Raw genomic sequence first — 18,624 nt, 5'->3', positions numbered from 1 at the left:
TGAGATAATTTATTTCTTTGTTTGCTTTTTCGTGTTGATTTATTTTAAAATATGCCCAGCAACATAAAAACAAAACAATTTACATTTAGATAAGAAATAAAAACATTTTATTTATTTATTCATTAATAAAATGGTACATTAAAATAATAATAATAATAAATTTTATTCCAGGATGCGGGGAGGTTAGTGCAATCCCACACGTCCCATATATATATACATATTTTTTGTACAATAGGTATGTGAAAAATTAAAAAAAATATACGAAGAAGAATAAATAAAACAGAGTAATGAACTATGCAAGGAGTGGTCTTGAGTGAGCTTGGGCCCAGCGCTCACTCAGGAGTGGCGTTTGGTGCTGGTAGGCTGCGGTGACCAACGCGTTGGCGGAGGACATTAGCCGCATCCTGGCTCCAGTGACCCGGTGTCTCATCAGGCCGGCAAATCCATTTAGTCCTAATCCGTTGTCTGTTTTGTTTTGTTTATTTTCCCCATTAGGGGTTGGATAACGGGCCTCGTCCCCGCATGCACGACTGGAGCTTCTTATTATTCTTTCTTACCGGGGGACTCCGCCAATCACCTGCGCCACCCCTGATGAGCGTTGGTGGTCAGAGGGGTGACTGTGCGGGCTGGGGTAACCTCCACCCTGCCTCCGACCTCCTGACGCTTCTTTCCCCTAGGTTCTTTAGGGTTTTATCCCTCTTTTTCCAATACTTATCTTCAGGGCACCACCGGGTGGTCGGCTAAGGGGTGTGGAAGTCCTGACCTGCACCAGTCGCCCCAACCACCACCAATTTCTCAACAGGACTGCCAGTCGTGGTTCGGCGAAACTCCCCCTTCACTCTATTGTTTATTTTACTTTTATGTGTTTACAGGTACTGGAGTGTGGGTCCCCTCCACCAACTATCTGCCTGACACTTAATCTTGATTTTTTTGTTGTTTATTTTTCTGTGTTGTCCTTAGTTTAGTACTTGTAAGCGCTTGCATACCGCTTCATAACACCGTATGCGGGGACTTTGAAGGCCTAGCTTCATTTATATAAATTGTAGAGCCTTTTATTCAAAAAAATTAGATTCATGCGAGAGCTCCGAAGGGGTGACCATAAGTCACCTATACCGGGGTGGGACAGGGTGGGTGTACCTTCAAAGTCCTAATTCCGTGAACATTGTCGATGCGCTTCTGTATTTTCGATATCCAAATATGATTCTACAGGCGTCATTATATTGAATTCGAAGTCGTTCCATCGAGCAAGTTCGGTAGTGTCACCATGTCTCACACGTATACAGGCCAGTACAGAATGCGTTAGACAGTATTTTTTTAACGGTATTGCTGCATTTGCAAAATCTGCGGGCAATCATATTAGACACTATGCTTAGGCTTCTCCTCTGTCGTTCGATATCGCCATCGTCCGATAGGTCTTGATTAATAATGTGCCCCAAGTATACGTTACGTTCGAACATGCATTTATTCTTGCCTCGTTAAGGTATACGGGAGCATCTGGATTTTTTCCGTGGTGGAACGCAATCAATTCCGTCTTCTTCAGGTTATACATCATATTATGCTGTTTTCCATATTCTTCACAAATGTTTAGAAGTAATCTTAATCCCTTGATCGACGGAGCTAGGAGGATCATGTCGTCTGCGTAGCTTATATGGTTTATACATACATTGTTAACACGACAGACCGCTCTGATGTCCAGGCGACTTGACAACTCGTCCATGTATACATTAAATAGGATGGGGGACATAAACCCTCCTTGACTTACTCCTGACCGCAAATATATCGGCTGAATCCTCAGAATCCACCGCCGCTCATCTCGCTAGGAAATTCCTGTGTCGACATGAGCAGCTTTACAATTATATTTAATCAAATAAGTAAAGTGCATAATACATACATAGATGGATTAAATCGAATATGGGGTTTCTACGGTAATTTATCACAAATTAATTAAACACGACAGGGCATACCACTGAAGAGATAAGCCGATATAAATGTTTTACTTATGCCTGCGTACCTGAAGTTAAATTCAAATTTATCTTACTTCGGGTGAAATTGATCAAAAATTTTCACAGTTAATCAAGTTCATTGACCTGTCTGGGACCCAGGAGTCTAATGGTTTGTATATATAAATTGGCGATATATGTTTCAGTCGGGACTGGGAACATGTAAATTTACTTTAGAAACTTTGTAAAGCCACCATGAAATTGGTATTTTTTAACCAATAAATAGTTCGTTCAGACGTTTTTTTGATATCCACATTCAAATCTTTTTTCGAAACTTTGATTTTCGGTGTTTCGAAAACATCTCGTTAACCTATTTCTTGGATTTACGTACAGGCTGGAACCATTGACCCCGATCTGTGAATGGTCGCTGACAGAATAATGATTGGTGCTCAAAAGCCAATGACAATTTGATCCTTCCTAAGTAAACAAGTCACCCTTCCATTTCAAACGCAATCCATTTATCTTTCCCTCAACCTAATTGAAACTTTTCCCTCCGCTTGAGGTGTGCGAATTATTGACCTCTGATTTCACTTTAGCCAATATTTGAGTTCCACAACAACAGTAACTGTGACTAGAGTCTCCTAGTGCGAAGATTGCGAAACTAATTATTCCGATTTGTTATGCCATCTATCAGTAGGTACATAATTGTACTTGAACTAGGTACTGTATATAACTTTTTTTAACTGTTAACCAGCTTTAATTGTAAAACTATCATTCAGAATCAAAATGATGCTTGAAATGGCTTTAGTCGTTAACCATATCCGAATAATGGGTGAAAAATAATGTAGTAATTAATACTTTTAATTTTATAATTTATCTACATATTACCAAAATACTTTACAAAGAAAATTATAAACAACAAGAATATTCACAAATATAATACAAGAACATGCAATGAAATTAGACACTAAATAAGAAATAAGTCAATGTTTCATAAAATTAAATTCCATAGAAAGAAGCATAAAAGCACTAGATAGTAATAAATCTGCTGGACCGGATGGTATTCCTCCCATATTTTTAATAACTTGCATTGATAGTTTGATATATCCCTTACATAAACTTTTTAACAAATCCTTAGCGTCTGGCTGTTTTCCGGCTCTGTGGAAAAAGAGTTATTTAACGCCCATTCATAAAAAAGGCGACAAAAGCGATATATCTAACTACAGACCTATTTGTATTATGTCTGCTTTACCCAAACTTTTCGAGTCATTAGTATTAGATACCATTGTAAAACCTATCAACAATATTATTGTTCCTAACCAACATGGCTTTATCAGAGGTCGATCTACCTTAAGTAATTTAACTATCTACAATAATTACATATCTGAATCGCTCAGTCTGAAACAACAAGTGGATTCTATATACACCGATTTCAGTAAAGCATTTGATAAGGTTCGACATCATATTCTTATATCCAAACTCCGACTGTTAGGCATCAAAGGTAGTTTATTGACATGGATTATTAGTTACCTCAGTAATAGAGTTCTTTGTGTCAGGATTAATTTTATAGAATCCTATGTATTCGAGGCCACAAGTGGTGTCCCGCAAGGGTCCCACCTTGGCCCAATATTATTCTTAATATTCATTAATGACATTGTAAACATATTTAAAGATGTACAAGTCCTACTTTTTGCAGATGATCTAAAATTGTTTAAAAGAATACGAAATATATATGATTGCCTAATTTTACAAGCTAATTTAGATAAATTTTTTAAATGGTGCGAACAAAATATGTTATTTTTGAACATTGAGAAATGTCAAGTAATACGATTTTCCAGAACTCATTCTCATATCTTACATGAATATAATTTAAATAATGTTAAATTAACACCAGTATCACAAATTCGTGACTTGGGAGTTATATTCGAATCAAACTTAACATTCCCAGCGCATATAGATGATATAACTAATAAGGCTTTAAAGATTCTTGGCTTCCTTTGTAGAACCCTAACTGATTTTAAGTCATTGGATTGCATGAAAACACTCTACATTTCACTAGTTAGAAGCCAAGTGGAATATAATTCACCTATTTGGTCTCCTTTCTATAAAGTACACTCTAACAAATTAGAACGGGTTCAACACAAATTTCTTAGGTACTTAAATTTCAAGCTTAAAATTCCAATAGAAAACATTAATTATGTAAATTTGATGAATGGACTTAATTTAATTACGCTGTCTGACAGAAGAACCATTTCAGACCTAATTTTATTATACAGAGTCATGAACAACCTTATTGACAGCCCTGCCATCGTTGCTGCTATTAAACTCTATGTACCGACAAGAAATACTAGACAAAATACAACATTCTTTTGCGACACATATAAAACCAACTATCAGTCAAACTCACTTACCAATAGGATGCATTATTTGGGCAACAAGTTTGGTGGTATTATAGATATATTCCATGATTCCCTTTATAATCTTAAATTCAAATTAAACCAACACTTTGTGGAATCATACAAATTATTGTAATAGATTTAACGATTAGATATGTTATTGTAATGTTTTATATTATATTTTGTTCTTTGTTATTGTTAAATATTATGTTGTTTAAAATGTTTCTTTACGCCATATTCTTCAAAAACTACTTGTATATTTTTTTAAAATTCTTCACTTTTATAACTCTTAGTATAAATTCTAACTCGATAACTTATGTAAAACTTATTTATAATCTATGTAAAAGCCCCTATGGGCGTATAACAACAACAATAAACAATAAACAATAAACAATAAATTACGCCACCAAAATGGACGAAGCTAATACACAGAATAGTTTACTGTACAGAGGAATACAATATTATAGTGCGCTGCCAGAAACCATAAAGTCTGCACCAATTGACAGATTCAAGCTGGATTGTAAGAACCATAAATAAGATAAAAGTAAAAAATATTAATAATGTACGCAAGTAATAAGTAAATAAAATAATATGTTATTATATATTCTTCAGAGAGATTTCTCCTTATTATTGAATCAATTACAGTCGTATGTACAGTTGTCAATGTAACCAGTAAATTAATTGATGTTCGTCCTCTTCCTTCTTACACGTCTTATTTGAAAATGAAAAAGACAGAAGATACTAGAACTATGACCTCTCGTACGATCCTCACGGAACTAATATATAATCATAATCATCAGTGTAAGTAAGAATCGTTGCAACATTACATATATTTGCAACATTATTAGATACTTACCATAATTTACTATCTAATTTTTTTTATGCATTTTCAATTTGACTTGTTTATGTTGATGAAAATAAAGCTCCATTTTTACTCTGCTTATTTAGTAGCACATGGAATACTTTATGCCCTCACGGTGGCACTCGCAGAGTAATTTATTCCATATCGTTACCGAATCCAAAATAAACGGAGATGTATATAATATTTTACTGCCGGTTCGTGGCCTCCCTATTCCTTTTATCCTCCCCAAACTCAAAGCACGGCGTCCTTGTGCGGGGGTAGGTTATTATCCAGCGACCTCTTCGGGGTTGTTGTTGGAACAACGGGAGGGTAGGGGGTGGGTGCTCTGTGTGTACTCTGTGAGTACCCTGTGCAGTGTGCATTGCGGCGGGGTGTAAAAAGAGAGTAAGTGGCCTGTCTACGTAAACTACTCTCGCAGGCTGCACGTACCGTGCAACTACCCTGTTGCCCAGTGGCGTGACGGAAAACTTGAGCCCCGCGGCAAAACTGTTTTTCACGAACCTTATGAGGTATGCAGATTACTGTATTTTGTATTCTAATAATTATTTGTTTAACCATAGACTGTATGAGTAGCGTACACAGGCTACACGGAGAAAATGAGTATTGCAAATATATTAAGAATCCCAGATTCCTACCCACCCTTTCCTTTCCTTTCCTTGAAAAGACCCACCACACAGCATCCCCAGATATGAAATAAGCCTTGAGAAAAATGCTTTTTCTTTTGGCCTCCTGTGTGGATTTGTAAAAAAAACACGGGTGAAACCAGGAATGGTTTTTTAGTTCAGAGAAAATGCATACACTTAAAACATAGTACGTATAACCTAACTGACTAGCCATCACACCGTTTTTTCATAGGGGTAAGCAGAGAGGATATATCAAAACACCATTCTATCTTGGAACAATCTCCTTGTTTCATTCACGTTTATAAATCGTACACCAAGAAAAAAAATGATACGAATACGAATGTATTATTACGATGTCGGAACACGTTTTCATAAAATCCTAATATTTTCGTATTTCGTCATTATATATTATCAAGGCAAATATGGGTGAAAGCATGCATGTTCTGATATATGAGGAATTTACTAAAAGCTTACAGGAAACAGCCTGCAATCCCGTTTTTAACCAGATTACGAATAATTTGAAGAGATTTTTTATAAATAAGCAACAATCCTTTTTCTCCGTGTAGGAGGCCCATTCGGTAATATTGCTTATTGTATTTGATTAGAAACTCCCGACAACTGGTCGTATCTTCTTTTGTGTGGAAATGAATATCAATATTCTACCGAGGACCCTTTTGACGAGAGGGCCCCGGGGCGACTACCAGGTTGTCCAAATGGTATTCATGCCTCTGAAATTTCCACCATGGCGCCCCTCCAGTGACTACCACTGCTCGGTTTCATAGACCCCCCAAGCTTCGTTTTACATTTTAATCTCTGCCACTGTGGTAAACTCGTGTAGGCAATTGACTCCTGCTGCGCTTTAAAGCTAGAAGATTATGATAGAGTATGCGAAAGAATTGTTATTGTATGGTTAATGCTTTACTCTCTTATCAGCCACTTTGCATGCAATGGGCGATCAATCATATTCTGTCGTATTATAGAGCTAAATTAATAATTGTCAGATTTCGGTGCGCTACGAAATCTTAACCTAAAGAAAAAAAACTCATATTCCTTCTCCTACCATTCAATGTTATGATAATAAAGTTGCTTTTAAATTACTTGAAAAATCACTGGAAACGTTTGGGAAAATGCTGATATGCAACCATTTAGCTCATTTTAATGATTGGAACAAAACAATAAATTACACATTTTAATAAGACTTTTCCACCGCGAATATATTTATGTATGTGTATATTATTAACAATTTGCATGCACCAGTAACTTCACGGAGAAACATGAGTTTTTTTATAATTTTTTTTTATATTATCTCCACACAGGAGGCCCTGAAGAAAATAATTTCCCTCAGGGCCTATGTCATCTTTGGGGATGCTGTGTGGAGGGTCTTTTTGTGGAGAGGAAGGAGTGAACATGGGTATTGAAGAGTCCAATGTTGTAGGAGGGAGGAAACACAGAGGCCGGCAGTTCGTTCCACAGCCGAGCTGTTGAACTTAAGAACGAATCGTAGAAGCGACCCGTTCTCATGTGACAAATGTCAACCGTGTACAAATGTTGGGCGCGCGTTTGGCGTGTATCCCGACTACGCACCGGTGCCGAAGGGATCAATGATGCTAGTTCCTCTAGCTAGTTGCTAGTTTTGCCAATATATTAAACGTCTCTTCAAATTATTAGTAATCCGGTTAGAAACGGGATTGCAGGCCGTTTCCTGATAATTTTTTTTTAAATCCTAATATATGAGAACACGTGTTCTACCTGCATTTTTCTTCATAATATTCAATGACGAAATTCTAAAATATTAGGATTTTTGTGAACACGTGTTCCGACATCGTGATAATACATTCCTATTTCACTAAAAGTTTTTTAGGAAACCTATCAAGTTATTCATTAAGAGCCTGCAATCCAGTTAATAACCGTATTAAAAATAATTTAAAGAGATTTAAAAAATTTTCAATATTCAATATTAGTAATTTTTATCAGTGTTGCCATGAGAGTTCTTTCGATAGTTGAAATTGCATTCCTTAAAGATTTCTTTCCATTTTCGTACAATAAATAAAGTTTTTTTTTTCGAATTGGGCTATTTGACTAGCCGAAGGTCGCGGGTTAAAATCCTAAATAACTTTAAAAACTAAATTGTACTTGATTAATTTATGTTATTTTACAATCTATTCATTTAAAATAATATATAGTGTACTTATTCCAGAGTCCTAAATACTCTCTGTATCGCCGTGATGTAAGATCACCATTCAGAATTGAAACGTTGCTTGAAATGGCTTTAGCCGTGTTTTGTGACCAGATCTGATTAGTTAGGTACTCCCCCACCTTTCTCTTCCCCATCTCCTTACCCTCTCCACTACCTTCAGCCAATAAAACTTCAAAACATCTCCCTGCGCACGAACATGTTATTTTCGTGGCAAATCAAAAATGGCATGAAATACCATTATTATCGTCATTTTTAACTTTAGTGTGTTAAAATTATAATTCAAGTTTGACTTATTTTTTAAGAGATTTCACTGCATTTACGCACTTCAGAGAAAACCTCCACTCGTGACGCATTATTGTAACATAATAGTTCCAACATAATACTACGTATACATACGCGAGCCGAACTGCCGAACTGAACCTCACCTCATAGGAAAGGAACGAAGCAACCGCAAGTGGCGTGAAACACCGCATGCAGTTGCTTCGTTCCTTTCCCGTAATTCGTGACTCGGTTCGCAAATTTATACGTACCATAGTAAGAATATATTTCTTTCCAAAGTTATACCACAGCGAGTCCATGTAAATGGAAGTGCAAAAGTTCACCTGGTTGTTAACAATACGGTGCCAACGTTACATAAAAAAATAATATTATATTATACTAGTACGTCATTGATGTATTTAGTCTATGTAGTACGTGCAATTTCGTTTATTAAAGGGCTTGACATTTTATGCTGCAATTTTTTTCTGAACATTATATATACTATTAACTTGGGTTATGAAAAGTTATTAGCCTCCAAGATTTCAAAAGATTCTGGATGCATGAACACCGTGGCCGCTCGTGACGCGTGAGCGTGATAGGGTGCTAAGTTTGAAGAATTCGACATTTTTTAAGATTTTCGGAAAATTTCAGATTGGCCGTGTCTTAATACAAAATTCGAATTTTCGAAAAAAAAAACAAGAATACTTTTCTGTTACAACATCAGTAATGCCATTTTTTTTAGTATTAGCACTGTAGTTACTCTAGTACACCCAAAAGTCACGAGCCGCCACTGACCGTGGGTACAGTGAACACTGTAAGGTACTCGTATTATGTTGTTTTAATACTACGGCTTTGTCATAGATAATAGTAACAATGGGAGATATGGCATGAAAGATTGTCACCCAGCCACGAACAAACTAATGGGCGTGACGGAGTCAATGATAGTTTTGCGTTTGGTACAAACATATACAGGGCGTCACTGTGCAAATAACATATAATAATAATGGTCCATGGCCCATTTCCCTTGTTTCTATTATCTATGATTTTATTAATATTAATTTGGTATGGAACTTGTGCGCTCACTTGTTCATTGGGCCACAACAATCAGCGGTGATGATAATAATAAGTGGTAATTTTCCGATGTACGTAAATTCGTGCCCAAACTTGCACAGACTATAATTATAGAGCAATTCATGCCACTGCTTGTTCCGGGAGGACGGACGTACGAATCCATCCCTCCCACTGCGATGCAAGGCAACGGGTCGGGAGAATCGTGCTGGAGAGGTCAAATGGTCGCAGTAGACCTAGAGAAACCTCACCCCATAAACCCGGGGTACCCTTGCTAAGTCACCAAACGTAGCGGATCACTTAGGATGACCTATGGCAGAGGTGTTGGTTATTCAATAAATGGTTCCCTCCCAAATACAAGCAACTTTTCAAATCTGAGAGTATAAACCACCTAAAATATAATATGCGTATTTTTTATAAGCAATAATTATTAGCCTGAAACACTCATCCACATTGAAAAACCTCCTGATAAAAGATACATGACGCCAACGGGACTACATAGATGTTTCAATGTGGATGAGTGTGTCAGGCTAATAATTATTGCTTATAAAAAATAATTGTTACCCTTTGTGCTATGCATAAAAAAATCTTGTCTTAAGGCGATGCCATACGTAGTAATGCAAAATCATGTGTTTTTGGTTTGAAAATTTGGTCACCTAGAAATGTTTCAGATGCATTAATTAAATACTGCGAGTAAAATACATCTTGGCCTTTGAATAAATCGAGTATTTTTTAGATAAGTCTCTTTATAAGCCCAGAAAAAAATAATGTAAAGACCTATGAAAACTTTTTTTGCTTTAAAGTTCAAAATCTTCTACTTACGAACCCATTTTCGGTTATGATTTTATTGTATAATGTGGCAAATTAAGTTATTTATAAAATAATCGAATTTTTTTAAATATTAATGCCTGAACATCCACAAAATAAGATAAAAGGCACTTTTTGGCCATGTTTTTTTCTTGCTTAAATCAAAACAGGTGGATGGTGTTAAGCGGGAATTTAAACCTTATCGCCGTGTACGTAAGGGTTGTTATTGATAGCGGCTCAATTTAAAATATTACACTACGTAGTGCATCGCCTTTTACCAAAAAAAATAATAATTGATAATATGCGTGTTTCCATTTGAGCGATGAGCCATGCGTCACACTGCCACGTATTGACTGGTTCAATTGTAATGTATTTCCTGATGGCCCTGTAGAATAATCTCATTATGGTGCGCCCGCCCTCTTCTTTTCACGTTCGTCTTTCTCCGAACCTTTTTGCCTTTCTGTTTTTTTATCTTTTATCTTGACGGTGCTCCTATCTTTGGCACTGCTTATTTATTCAGTTTTTTTCGCAACGCGCTTTCCCGCGCTGCCACACAGTGGGCTGAAAATCGCCTTTCATAGACATAGAGACTTGAATTTTCAAGGGTATTTTTTTTGGCTAGAAATGGATTCTGCTGATCATTACTATGCTATAAAATTTCGTACGAAGCAATTGCGTGTACATGCATAAAATGAATCATTAACATTAAAAATTGTTTTTATCAAATTTCAGGATTTAAAAAAAAAAAATCGCAAATTGCGCCACAATACGAAGTATGTCAAAAAAATAGTAGTAGATCTGTGTGTAAGGATAGAATGGCCAACCTTATGATTCCAGAGATAGCGTCATTTTTAATGTCAGTACCATACAAATTTTTCTTTAAAAAATGATAACTCCTTCATTTGTACATGCAATTGCTTCGTACGAAATTTTATAGCATAGTAATGATCAGCAGAATCCATTTCTAACCAAAAAAAATACCCTTGAAAATTCAAGTCTCTATGACTATGAAAGGCGATTTTCAGCCCACTGTGTGCCGGCCCCCCTCACAAAGGCGTTGCAATTCTTGTTATTATTTCCTTTTTACGCTGTAATGAGAGTTTTTTTCTTGCAATAATATTATTATTTTTCTTTGTTCAGTATTCAAAAATAATTTTATTTAATTCTTATGCGGCGTATAAATAGGAGAAAATTTCTCCTGTTTAGACGCAGCCTTACAGTGTTTTAATTACACTGGGTGTCCCGTAAACTATGGATATAACAAAGTAGGGTGATGTACAATCAAAATGACGGAATATGTTGTTGTTCAATTCTAAACCCTTTTTTAATTTATTATAATACTCCATCTTATTATAATAAAAATGTCATTGTTAAATGGTGTACACAGTATGCCATTTAAAAATATGCCAAAAAGTCTTATTTATAAGTACAGTGTACTTTATGTAAATCGTATGAAATCTTTTTTAGATGACATGCAGAATATTTGATTAAAAAATATATATAACATTGAAAGGGTTAACGTGTTAACCGGGCGGGACGTATAAATACGTCAAACGTAAACAGTATCGGGTACAGGTAGGACGTATAAATATGTCCTAGAAATATATGTTGCGCCCTGAAACGAGCGGGACGTATATTTCCGAACATATCACACGGAAATTGAGTTTTTAATTTTTACATATTTTAATTTTTTAAACTCAATGTTTCTCTTTTATCAGTGTGCTTTTATTTATTGTTCTGTAATTATAACTTTTTTTATATTTTTTTGTAATCTTTATAATTGTTTGTAAATATTCTATTTTTTTAATTCGATGTTTTCACTTTTTTTGATGCATAAATAAAAAACTAAATTAAATTAAATTATCGTCCACCGGGCGTGACGTATTGATACGTCCTAATGAAGTAGTTCGCGCCCGTTATATGCTGCGTAATTCAAAACTGAACTCCCCGGTTAACAGGTTAAGTATAAATTGAACTACAGCGTATTCGGTCATTTTGATTGGAAATGATATCCCCCATCATATATACAACAGTGAAAGGGTTAAGAATAGATTGAACTACAGCGTATTCGGTCATTTTGATTGCAATATTCATCGCTTATGGGAAATTAAAATGCAAGTTATTCATACATTTATTTTAAGCGAATAAACAATGCGAGCTTTTATAACTTTGAAACACTTTTAGGTGCAGTTTTTACTGTTCTAATATTATGTTTAGTTTCTCAACTGACTGCGACGTGGGTTGACGTGGGTGGAAAGCAGTCTGGAGGGTTAAATCTGTAGATGTTGGCGACCAGTTTATGTCACCGCTTTTGGGGATAAATTGGTCTGGTAACAACCAACAATATTTTAAAAAGTGTAATCATAGCAAAGCATTATTGAATCATAAAACGTCCCATGACGAATTTACCACATCCACGTTCACTGTCAAAAATATAATATGAATTTTTTAAATCGAACCGATGCAAAATATAAGTTTTACGCTTTTCGCATCTGCCCAGGTTTTCATATCTGTGCAGGCGGCCAAAAGAAGCTATATATTTTTTAATCTTTTTGTATATCCACGAATATCATCTATAATAGGGTGGCATCTAATTGCACTAATTGGTTGATCAATTTTAAAGTATTTCACATGCTATCTTAAACTATATACTCTTTATTTCCTTTTAAATTGTAAACTTTTTATATTATTTTAATTTCTTCTTTATTTCATACTTGATTTGTTATTTTTTTTGCACTGTATATTTAATCAACCACCATAACACGGGCACGTGCCTAGCTTGGTTTTAAAACACCTGTAAAAATTGTAAAAAACAATAAAAACACTGAATAAAGAAAAAGAAAATCTGTAAGACTTTTTTTTTTACTAGGTAGGAACTTAATTTTTTTTAGAGATCTTTAACGAGATTCGTAGGTAAATTTATCTTTTGGGTTTACCTTTTTTTGCTACAATAACTTTTGATTTTTTGTTGAACGCTCCCGGATCTTTAGTACGCTGCTCCCTTTAAATAATGTTTTAAAAAGTAGAACCTTTAAAGGTGGATCTTATAATATCGTAGATTTGTTGATTGCTTGCATAGGCATTACATAGAGCACATCGATTTTAATTACGCGGCGGTCACGAGAATATAAAAAAACTTATGTATTAGTAAGCGAATATGTATATTCGTTAAATTTTATTTTAAAAATCACTTTTATTATAAACAAATCAGAAAGGTTTACAGTCTAATTTAGACTAAATAGACATTTCGTTATAAAACATATCTGTCGCAAACTTCTCGCTGACACATTATCACTCAATTACGTCGTACTTTTTGCGGAACCCTTTCTTTCGGCGGTGAGATCAAAAAGGACCCGTCTCGCGGTGGCCATATTGATTATTTTTTGCGAAGGGAGAAAAAATATTTGTCAGAAATTCTTAGATGGGCTAGTTTGAAAACGTTCACCGCGCGAGTGATAAATGACACCGAACCTTAAACGATGGATGATGCGGGTCCCTTTGGTCCACTGGACTACTGGACTAACGGAAAACATTGAAAAAACGCAGTCTTTCACAAATCTATTTATCTCATATTATTACAGATTAGTTTTTTATACCACATAGAATTTTATTTATTTCATAGAGTGGTAAAGTAATTTTTAATACTAAAAGCTAAATTTATGAGGAAATTTTTTATAGGTTATTTCGAGGAAACCGCAGATGAAATTGCTCAACCCTCAAATCGTATAAGTAGAATTGAAATATTTACATCAACATTCTGGAAAAAAAATGTTTATGTAAATATTGGTTTTTGTTGATGTAAATAAAAACCAATATTTACATCAACATTCTGGAAAAAAAATAACCATTTTCATATAAACTTCAAGATTTTAATCAGTTTTACGAATTTGTAAATATTGGTTTTTATCGTCTCCTGCAAAATTGAGTCAATTGAGGCTTGAAGACTTTTTACAAACTACACACTCAATTCAATCTTTTCTTCTTAAACCAAATTAGTTAAATAGGTTTCATTTTCTTGTGCTCTACACTACTAGACATCTTGTCGTGTACACGTTTAGCCTATTATGTATGTTCAACAGGCTAAAATATAGTTTTTATTGGTGTAGTAATGCATAAAATAATCTCCGATATTAGTTTTCCTCCGAAATCACCGGAATGTTGATATTCTGCTAAGAATTTTCGTATTATCTTTCCGAGCGAAATATGAGAGTATTCAATTTAATAAATTCTGCCTTCTCTTTCTCTCCAATTTCAATCGAATTCTTTCCACAGCATTTGGAGTGATTCGAATTTATTTTTCAATAAAATAATAAATAAAAGGGTGTACTCGTGTAACAGTAATGAATACCTCAAAATAAGCGAATTCGTCAGAGTAAAAAATGACACCAATCAAAAAAAAATTTCCGATAAAATTGTTTTCTCTGAAAATATTTATCATATTTACCCGTTCTTGACACCAAAACTGGTTACTTCCTTGACTATTTAAGTTACTCAATAACTTAATTTCAATACATAATTTTATTTTTATTAATTTTTGTATAAATACCGCAGAAGAGTTCCATTGTTCCGTGCTAGTGGGATTATGGAATCCTCGATTGGGTTATGTTGTGAGGCTGAAGGAGTGAGAGTGGAAGGAGATAAAAAGGATGGGTTATTATGTTTAGATTTATTTAATATCGTATTTGTGAATGCGTGTTCATTTATCAATTGTTTTCGGTTAATTTTGATATTTGTTGCCCCGCCAAAGTAATGTTTGATAATCCTTTCGGAAGGTAAAACTGACACGGGTAAAAAAATAAAAATACAATAACTTTGTTTTTAATGCCACTTTATTGTATATATTTTCAATATATAAAACCAACCGGTTTCGGTTCACCCTGAACATATTGTTTTTATATAACGCTGATGAAGATTCAGGGCGAACCTAGCTTTAAAACCATTTTTATGCTGTACTTTTGAGTTTGAAACACTATTTTTCTGACAAAGTCAGATGTTGGATCATTACGACCAAATTAAAAAGTTAATTTCTTGAAAATATTTAAAACAAATACGCCGAATTCTCGTAGAATAATCGGAGGCGGATAATTCATTTGTCTGTGCACTGTGAACACTTGGCATCCGCCCTACTTTAATATGTATTCTTTTGTTGCTTTCAGGTTACCTTCTCTTCAAAGATTTCTGTGAAACGTGCTGCAGTGAACCCGTTCCACATTTGCACTTTTATGAAGAGGTAAGATTTACAATTCTACTATAACATTACATCTGTGTGAACAGTCATTTTCCGGGAAATTATGCTGTATCTATATCGAGGCGAGGGCTATACCTACGCTATTCTACCGGTTTATTAATTATACATCTATTGAAGTAAACAGCAAAAATATTCTTATAATTCTTTTATTTACGTAATCATTTCTCCATATATGCAACATAAATTAACTTCAACATACACGACATACAGTGCTATTCAACACGCTTAATTATAAAACAAATGCAGCATCAAATTCGCCAATTAACCGAGCTCTTCATACTCTAAATAATATTTGTCTAAACTCTAACATTGACATTTTTTCGGATTCACTGTCCAAATTCAAACGTGGCATCATGTCAATAATTTAAACTGTTCAATGCGCATACATACAGACACACACAAACACTCACACATACATTACACACACTCCTATACTACACACGTCACCTGGTAATTAAGGAATAAACATACCACTTAGCAGACATTACAAGGAAATATATCATAGGTACTCAACATGAAGTATCTTATTCTTGTACATTGTTTCATCTCTGTAAATTGTGTACTGTTTGTTTCTATAATATAAAATAAAATGAAAATAACACGTTACGCACATTACACGTCTTCAGATAACCTTAGCGTATATTATAATTTGAATGTTACGTACTTCTACCTATAACATGTCTTATGCTACTTATAAATACGCGAGCCCGACGGCCGAACTGAACCTCAACTTACGGGAAAAGAACGAAGCAACCGCAAATGGGGCGAAACGCCGCTTGCAGTTGCTTCGTTCCTTTCCCGTAATTCGTGGCTCGGTTCGCGTTTCGGTTCGCAAATGTATACGTACCATTATATTACACGCAGTTTTTATTTTATTATAAAATCCTCGTATAATGCTTATCAAAATGTTGTTAATTCATCAGAATACTTCATTACTTTTATTAATAAATTTGTCGAGATTAAAGTATCATTTTGATTTCCTTCGCGTCAGTTCCGATTAGGAATAACGCGGCGACTATCCCAAGTGGAATTTTGGTCCTGGAAGTTGGTCCAGCAACAGGGCGCGTGGATAAACTGTATAGCCTGATATTGGATAGAAGCAAAAGCCGGAACTCGGTCAAAGGGAAAATAATGCACGTGTCTTAACTTCCTCCCGGAACAGATAACTGCAGAGCGTGAGCCTTGCCAGCGCGCGGCGTTTTTCAAATTGAATTGGATAAGTTCACGGAGTTATTGCACAAGTACACAGGACCGGATTTACTACCGAGCGGTAGAACCCATAGGCTAAGAAATGGCCCAGTAAAATATCATTTCTATAAGGAGACGTGGTAATAATATTGACTAATTAGTTATGCTTGAGTAAAAAATAATATTTATTTATTTCTATACATACATTACAGTGTCTACCAAATATTTACATTTGTTTATAATACATAAATTTAGAACTGTTGTTAATATGGTGTTTTTTTATATTTTTTTTATGCTGGGTGTGAGGTAGGTTTGAGTAGGTGACACTGTGGTGGGTAATGTTATATGTTTCGTGAACACCTCACTTGGAGAACCTGTGCTGAGATGTTTACGTGGTTATGTTTAAATGGTACATGTATTTATGTGTATTGGTAAAATTTTCTTATATAAGTGTAAGTTGGGATTTTAATTTTTTTTTAATGGTTATTGTTATTATAAAAAGGCATGTCTTAATAAGTATCACAGATTAAAAGTAAAATCATTGATTACCTCCGATAAACATATCCATTAGGAGTATATTATAACATATTTATATTTGTGCCTACTCTGTTTATATATCTATACTATGTACTACATGTATGTACATTTGACTAATGTTTCACCTGCTTTTTTGTTACCATTTATCACCATGTCTTTTTGTCAAACTGAAATTTAATTACTTCTCGCCTCGTCTTAAGCTTCTACATTCATACTTGAATAGTATAATTTTTAAAAAAATACTGATTTTATTTTATCTGTCATTTTCATACAAAAACCTAGCTAACAACCTCACGGTAAATTGCCATCTCAACACAGGCGGTTCACACCTAAAGAGGTGGTCAATACGTCATTACTGTAATTAAATGTAATAATAAAATATTTAAATAAATAATATAGCGCGCGTTTGTGGTAAGCATGATAATGAATTACTGTAAATGTGTATTTTTATTGTTAGGTTTTGCGGACACCTCACTGGGGTAACCTGTCCACAGTTGTTTCTTAAATTAGTACTCGGTTTCAACTAATGTTTATAACTAAAAACTTTATAATACGACATTTATTTATTTATTATTCATTAACACTCTATCGGGCTTTTACAGAGTAAATTGACAGTTTATGTATGTAAGTGTAACATAATACATGGATAATAGCATAACTAAATACAAAAAGATAAAAATATATATGACATGGCAAGTATAATGGTTTTTTATTTTGTTTTAACCGTTAAGCAGAATTGCGCTTAAAAAAATCTTTTCCTTAAATCCTCAGGCTAATCAGTTATTATCTGTACAGTCGATTTGTTCGCTTTTCGGATGGTCACATGGTATCATAGAAATCGTTGCGTCCCTCTTACCGTCATAGTTAGAAATATGAACTAAACGGCGTAAGAAAGAAAAAATACCAAGCTTTGCATTCAAATATAGAAGCTAACCAAAGAATTATTAAAATATATACCTGTGAGCAGTGGCGGCTCGTGACTTTTGGGTTACTAGAGTGCTAATATTACAAAAAACGGCATTATTGATGTTGTTGTAGCTGAAAACGATTTTTTATTTTTTTTCGAAAAATTGATTTTTTGTTTGAAGATTTTCAGGAATTCGCTATGCTGAAATTTCCTGAAAATCTTCATACAAAAAATCGATTTTCTAAAAAAAATAAAAAATCGTTTTCAGCTATAAAAACATCAGAAATGCCATTTTGTTAAATATTAGCACTATAGTACACCCAAAAGTCACGAGCCGCCACTGCCTGTGAGTCATTTTTAAAATTTTGACGTTTATTTCAAAATTTTAGTATTTAACGAATCATATGTTTATTTCTAATAGTACAATTATTTGAAGATGTATTTCATCACCTTTCAAAAATAGTTATTAGTTTTCGGATGCGTTCAGAAATATACCATTTATTTGGAATTACGCGAAAATACACACAAATACTCCGACTTTCTGACAGCATCTTTTAGAAATATAAATTACCATAATTATTTGAAAAAGGTAT

At 34.4% G+C, this 18,624-nt stretch overlaps 1 protein-coding gene across 3 annotated transcripts in view; it reads left to right on the top strand.

Annotated features, from left to right (window-relative positions):
- The window catches only part of Gprk1 (G protein-coupled receptor kinase 1), a 406,347-nt gene that overhangs the window by 279,415 nt on the left and 108,308 nt on the right, over positions 1-18,624 (top strand). For all 3 annotated transcript variants that reach the window (XM_089636618.1, XM_089636615.1, XM_089636617.1), the window contains exon 3: positions 15,308-15,381. In XM_089636618.1, coding sequence (XP_089492744.1) covers positions 15,308-15,381 — 74 coding nt within the window. The remainder of the gene's footprint in view (positions 1-15,307; positions 15,382-18,624) is intronic.

The sequence above is a fragment of the Hesperophylax consimilis genome, chromosome 10, assembly GCF_061612785.1.
Source record: "Hesperophylax consimilis isolate HC1 chromosome 10, BYU_Hcon_1.0, whole genome shotgun sequence".
NCBI lineage: Eukaryota > Metazoa > Arthropoda > Insecta > Trichoptera > Limnephilidae > Hesperophylax > Hesperophylax consimilis.
This window is presented reverse-complemented; position numbering and strand designations above follow the sequence as displayed.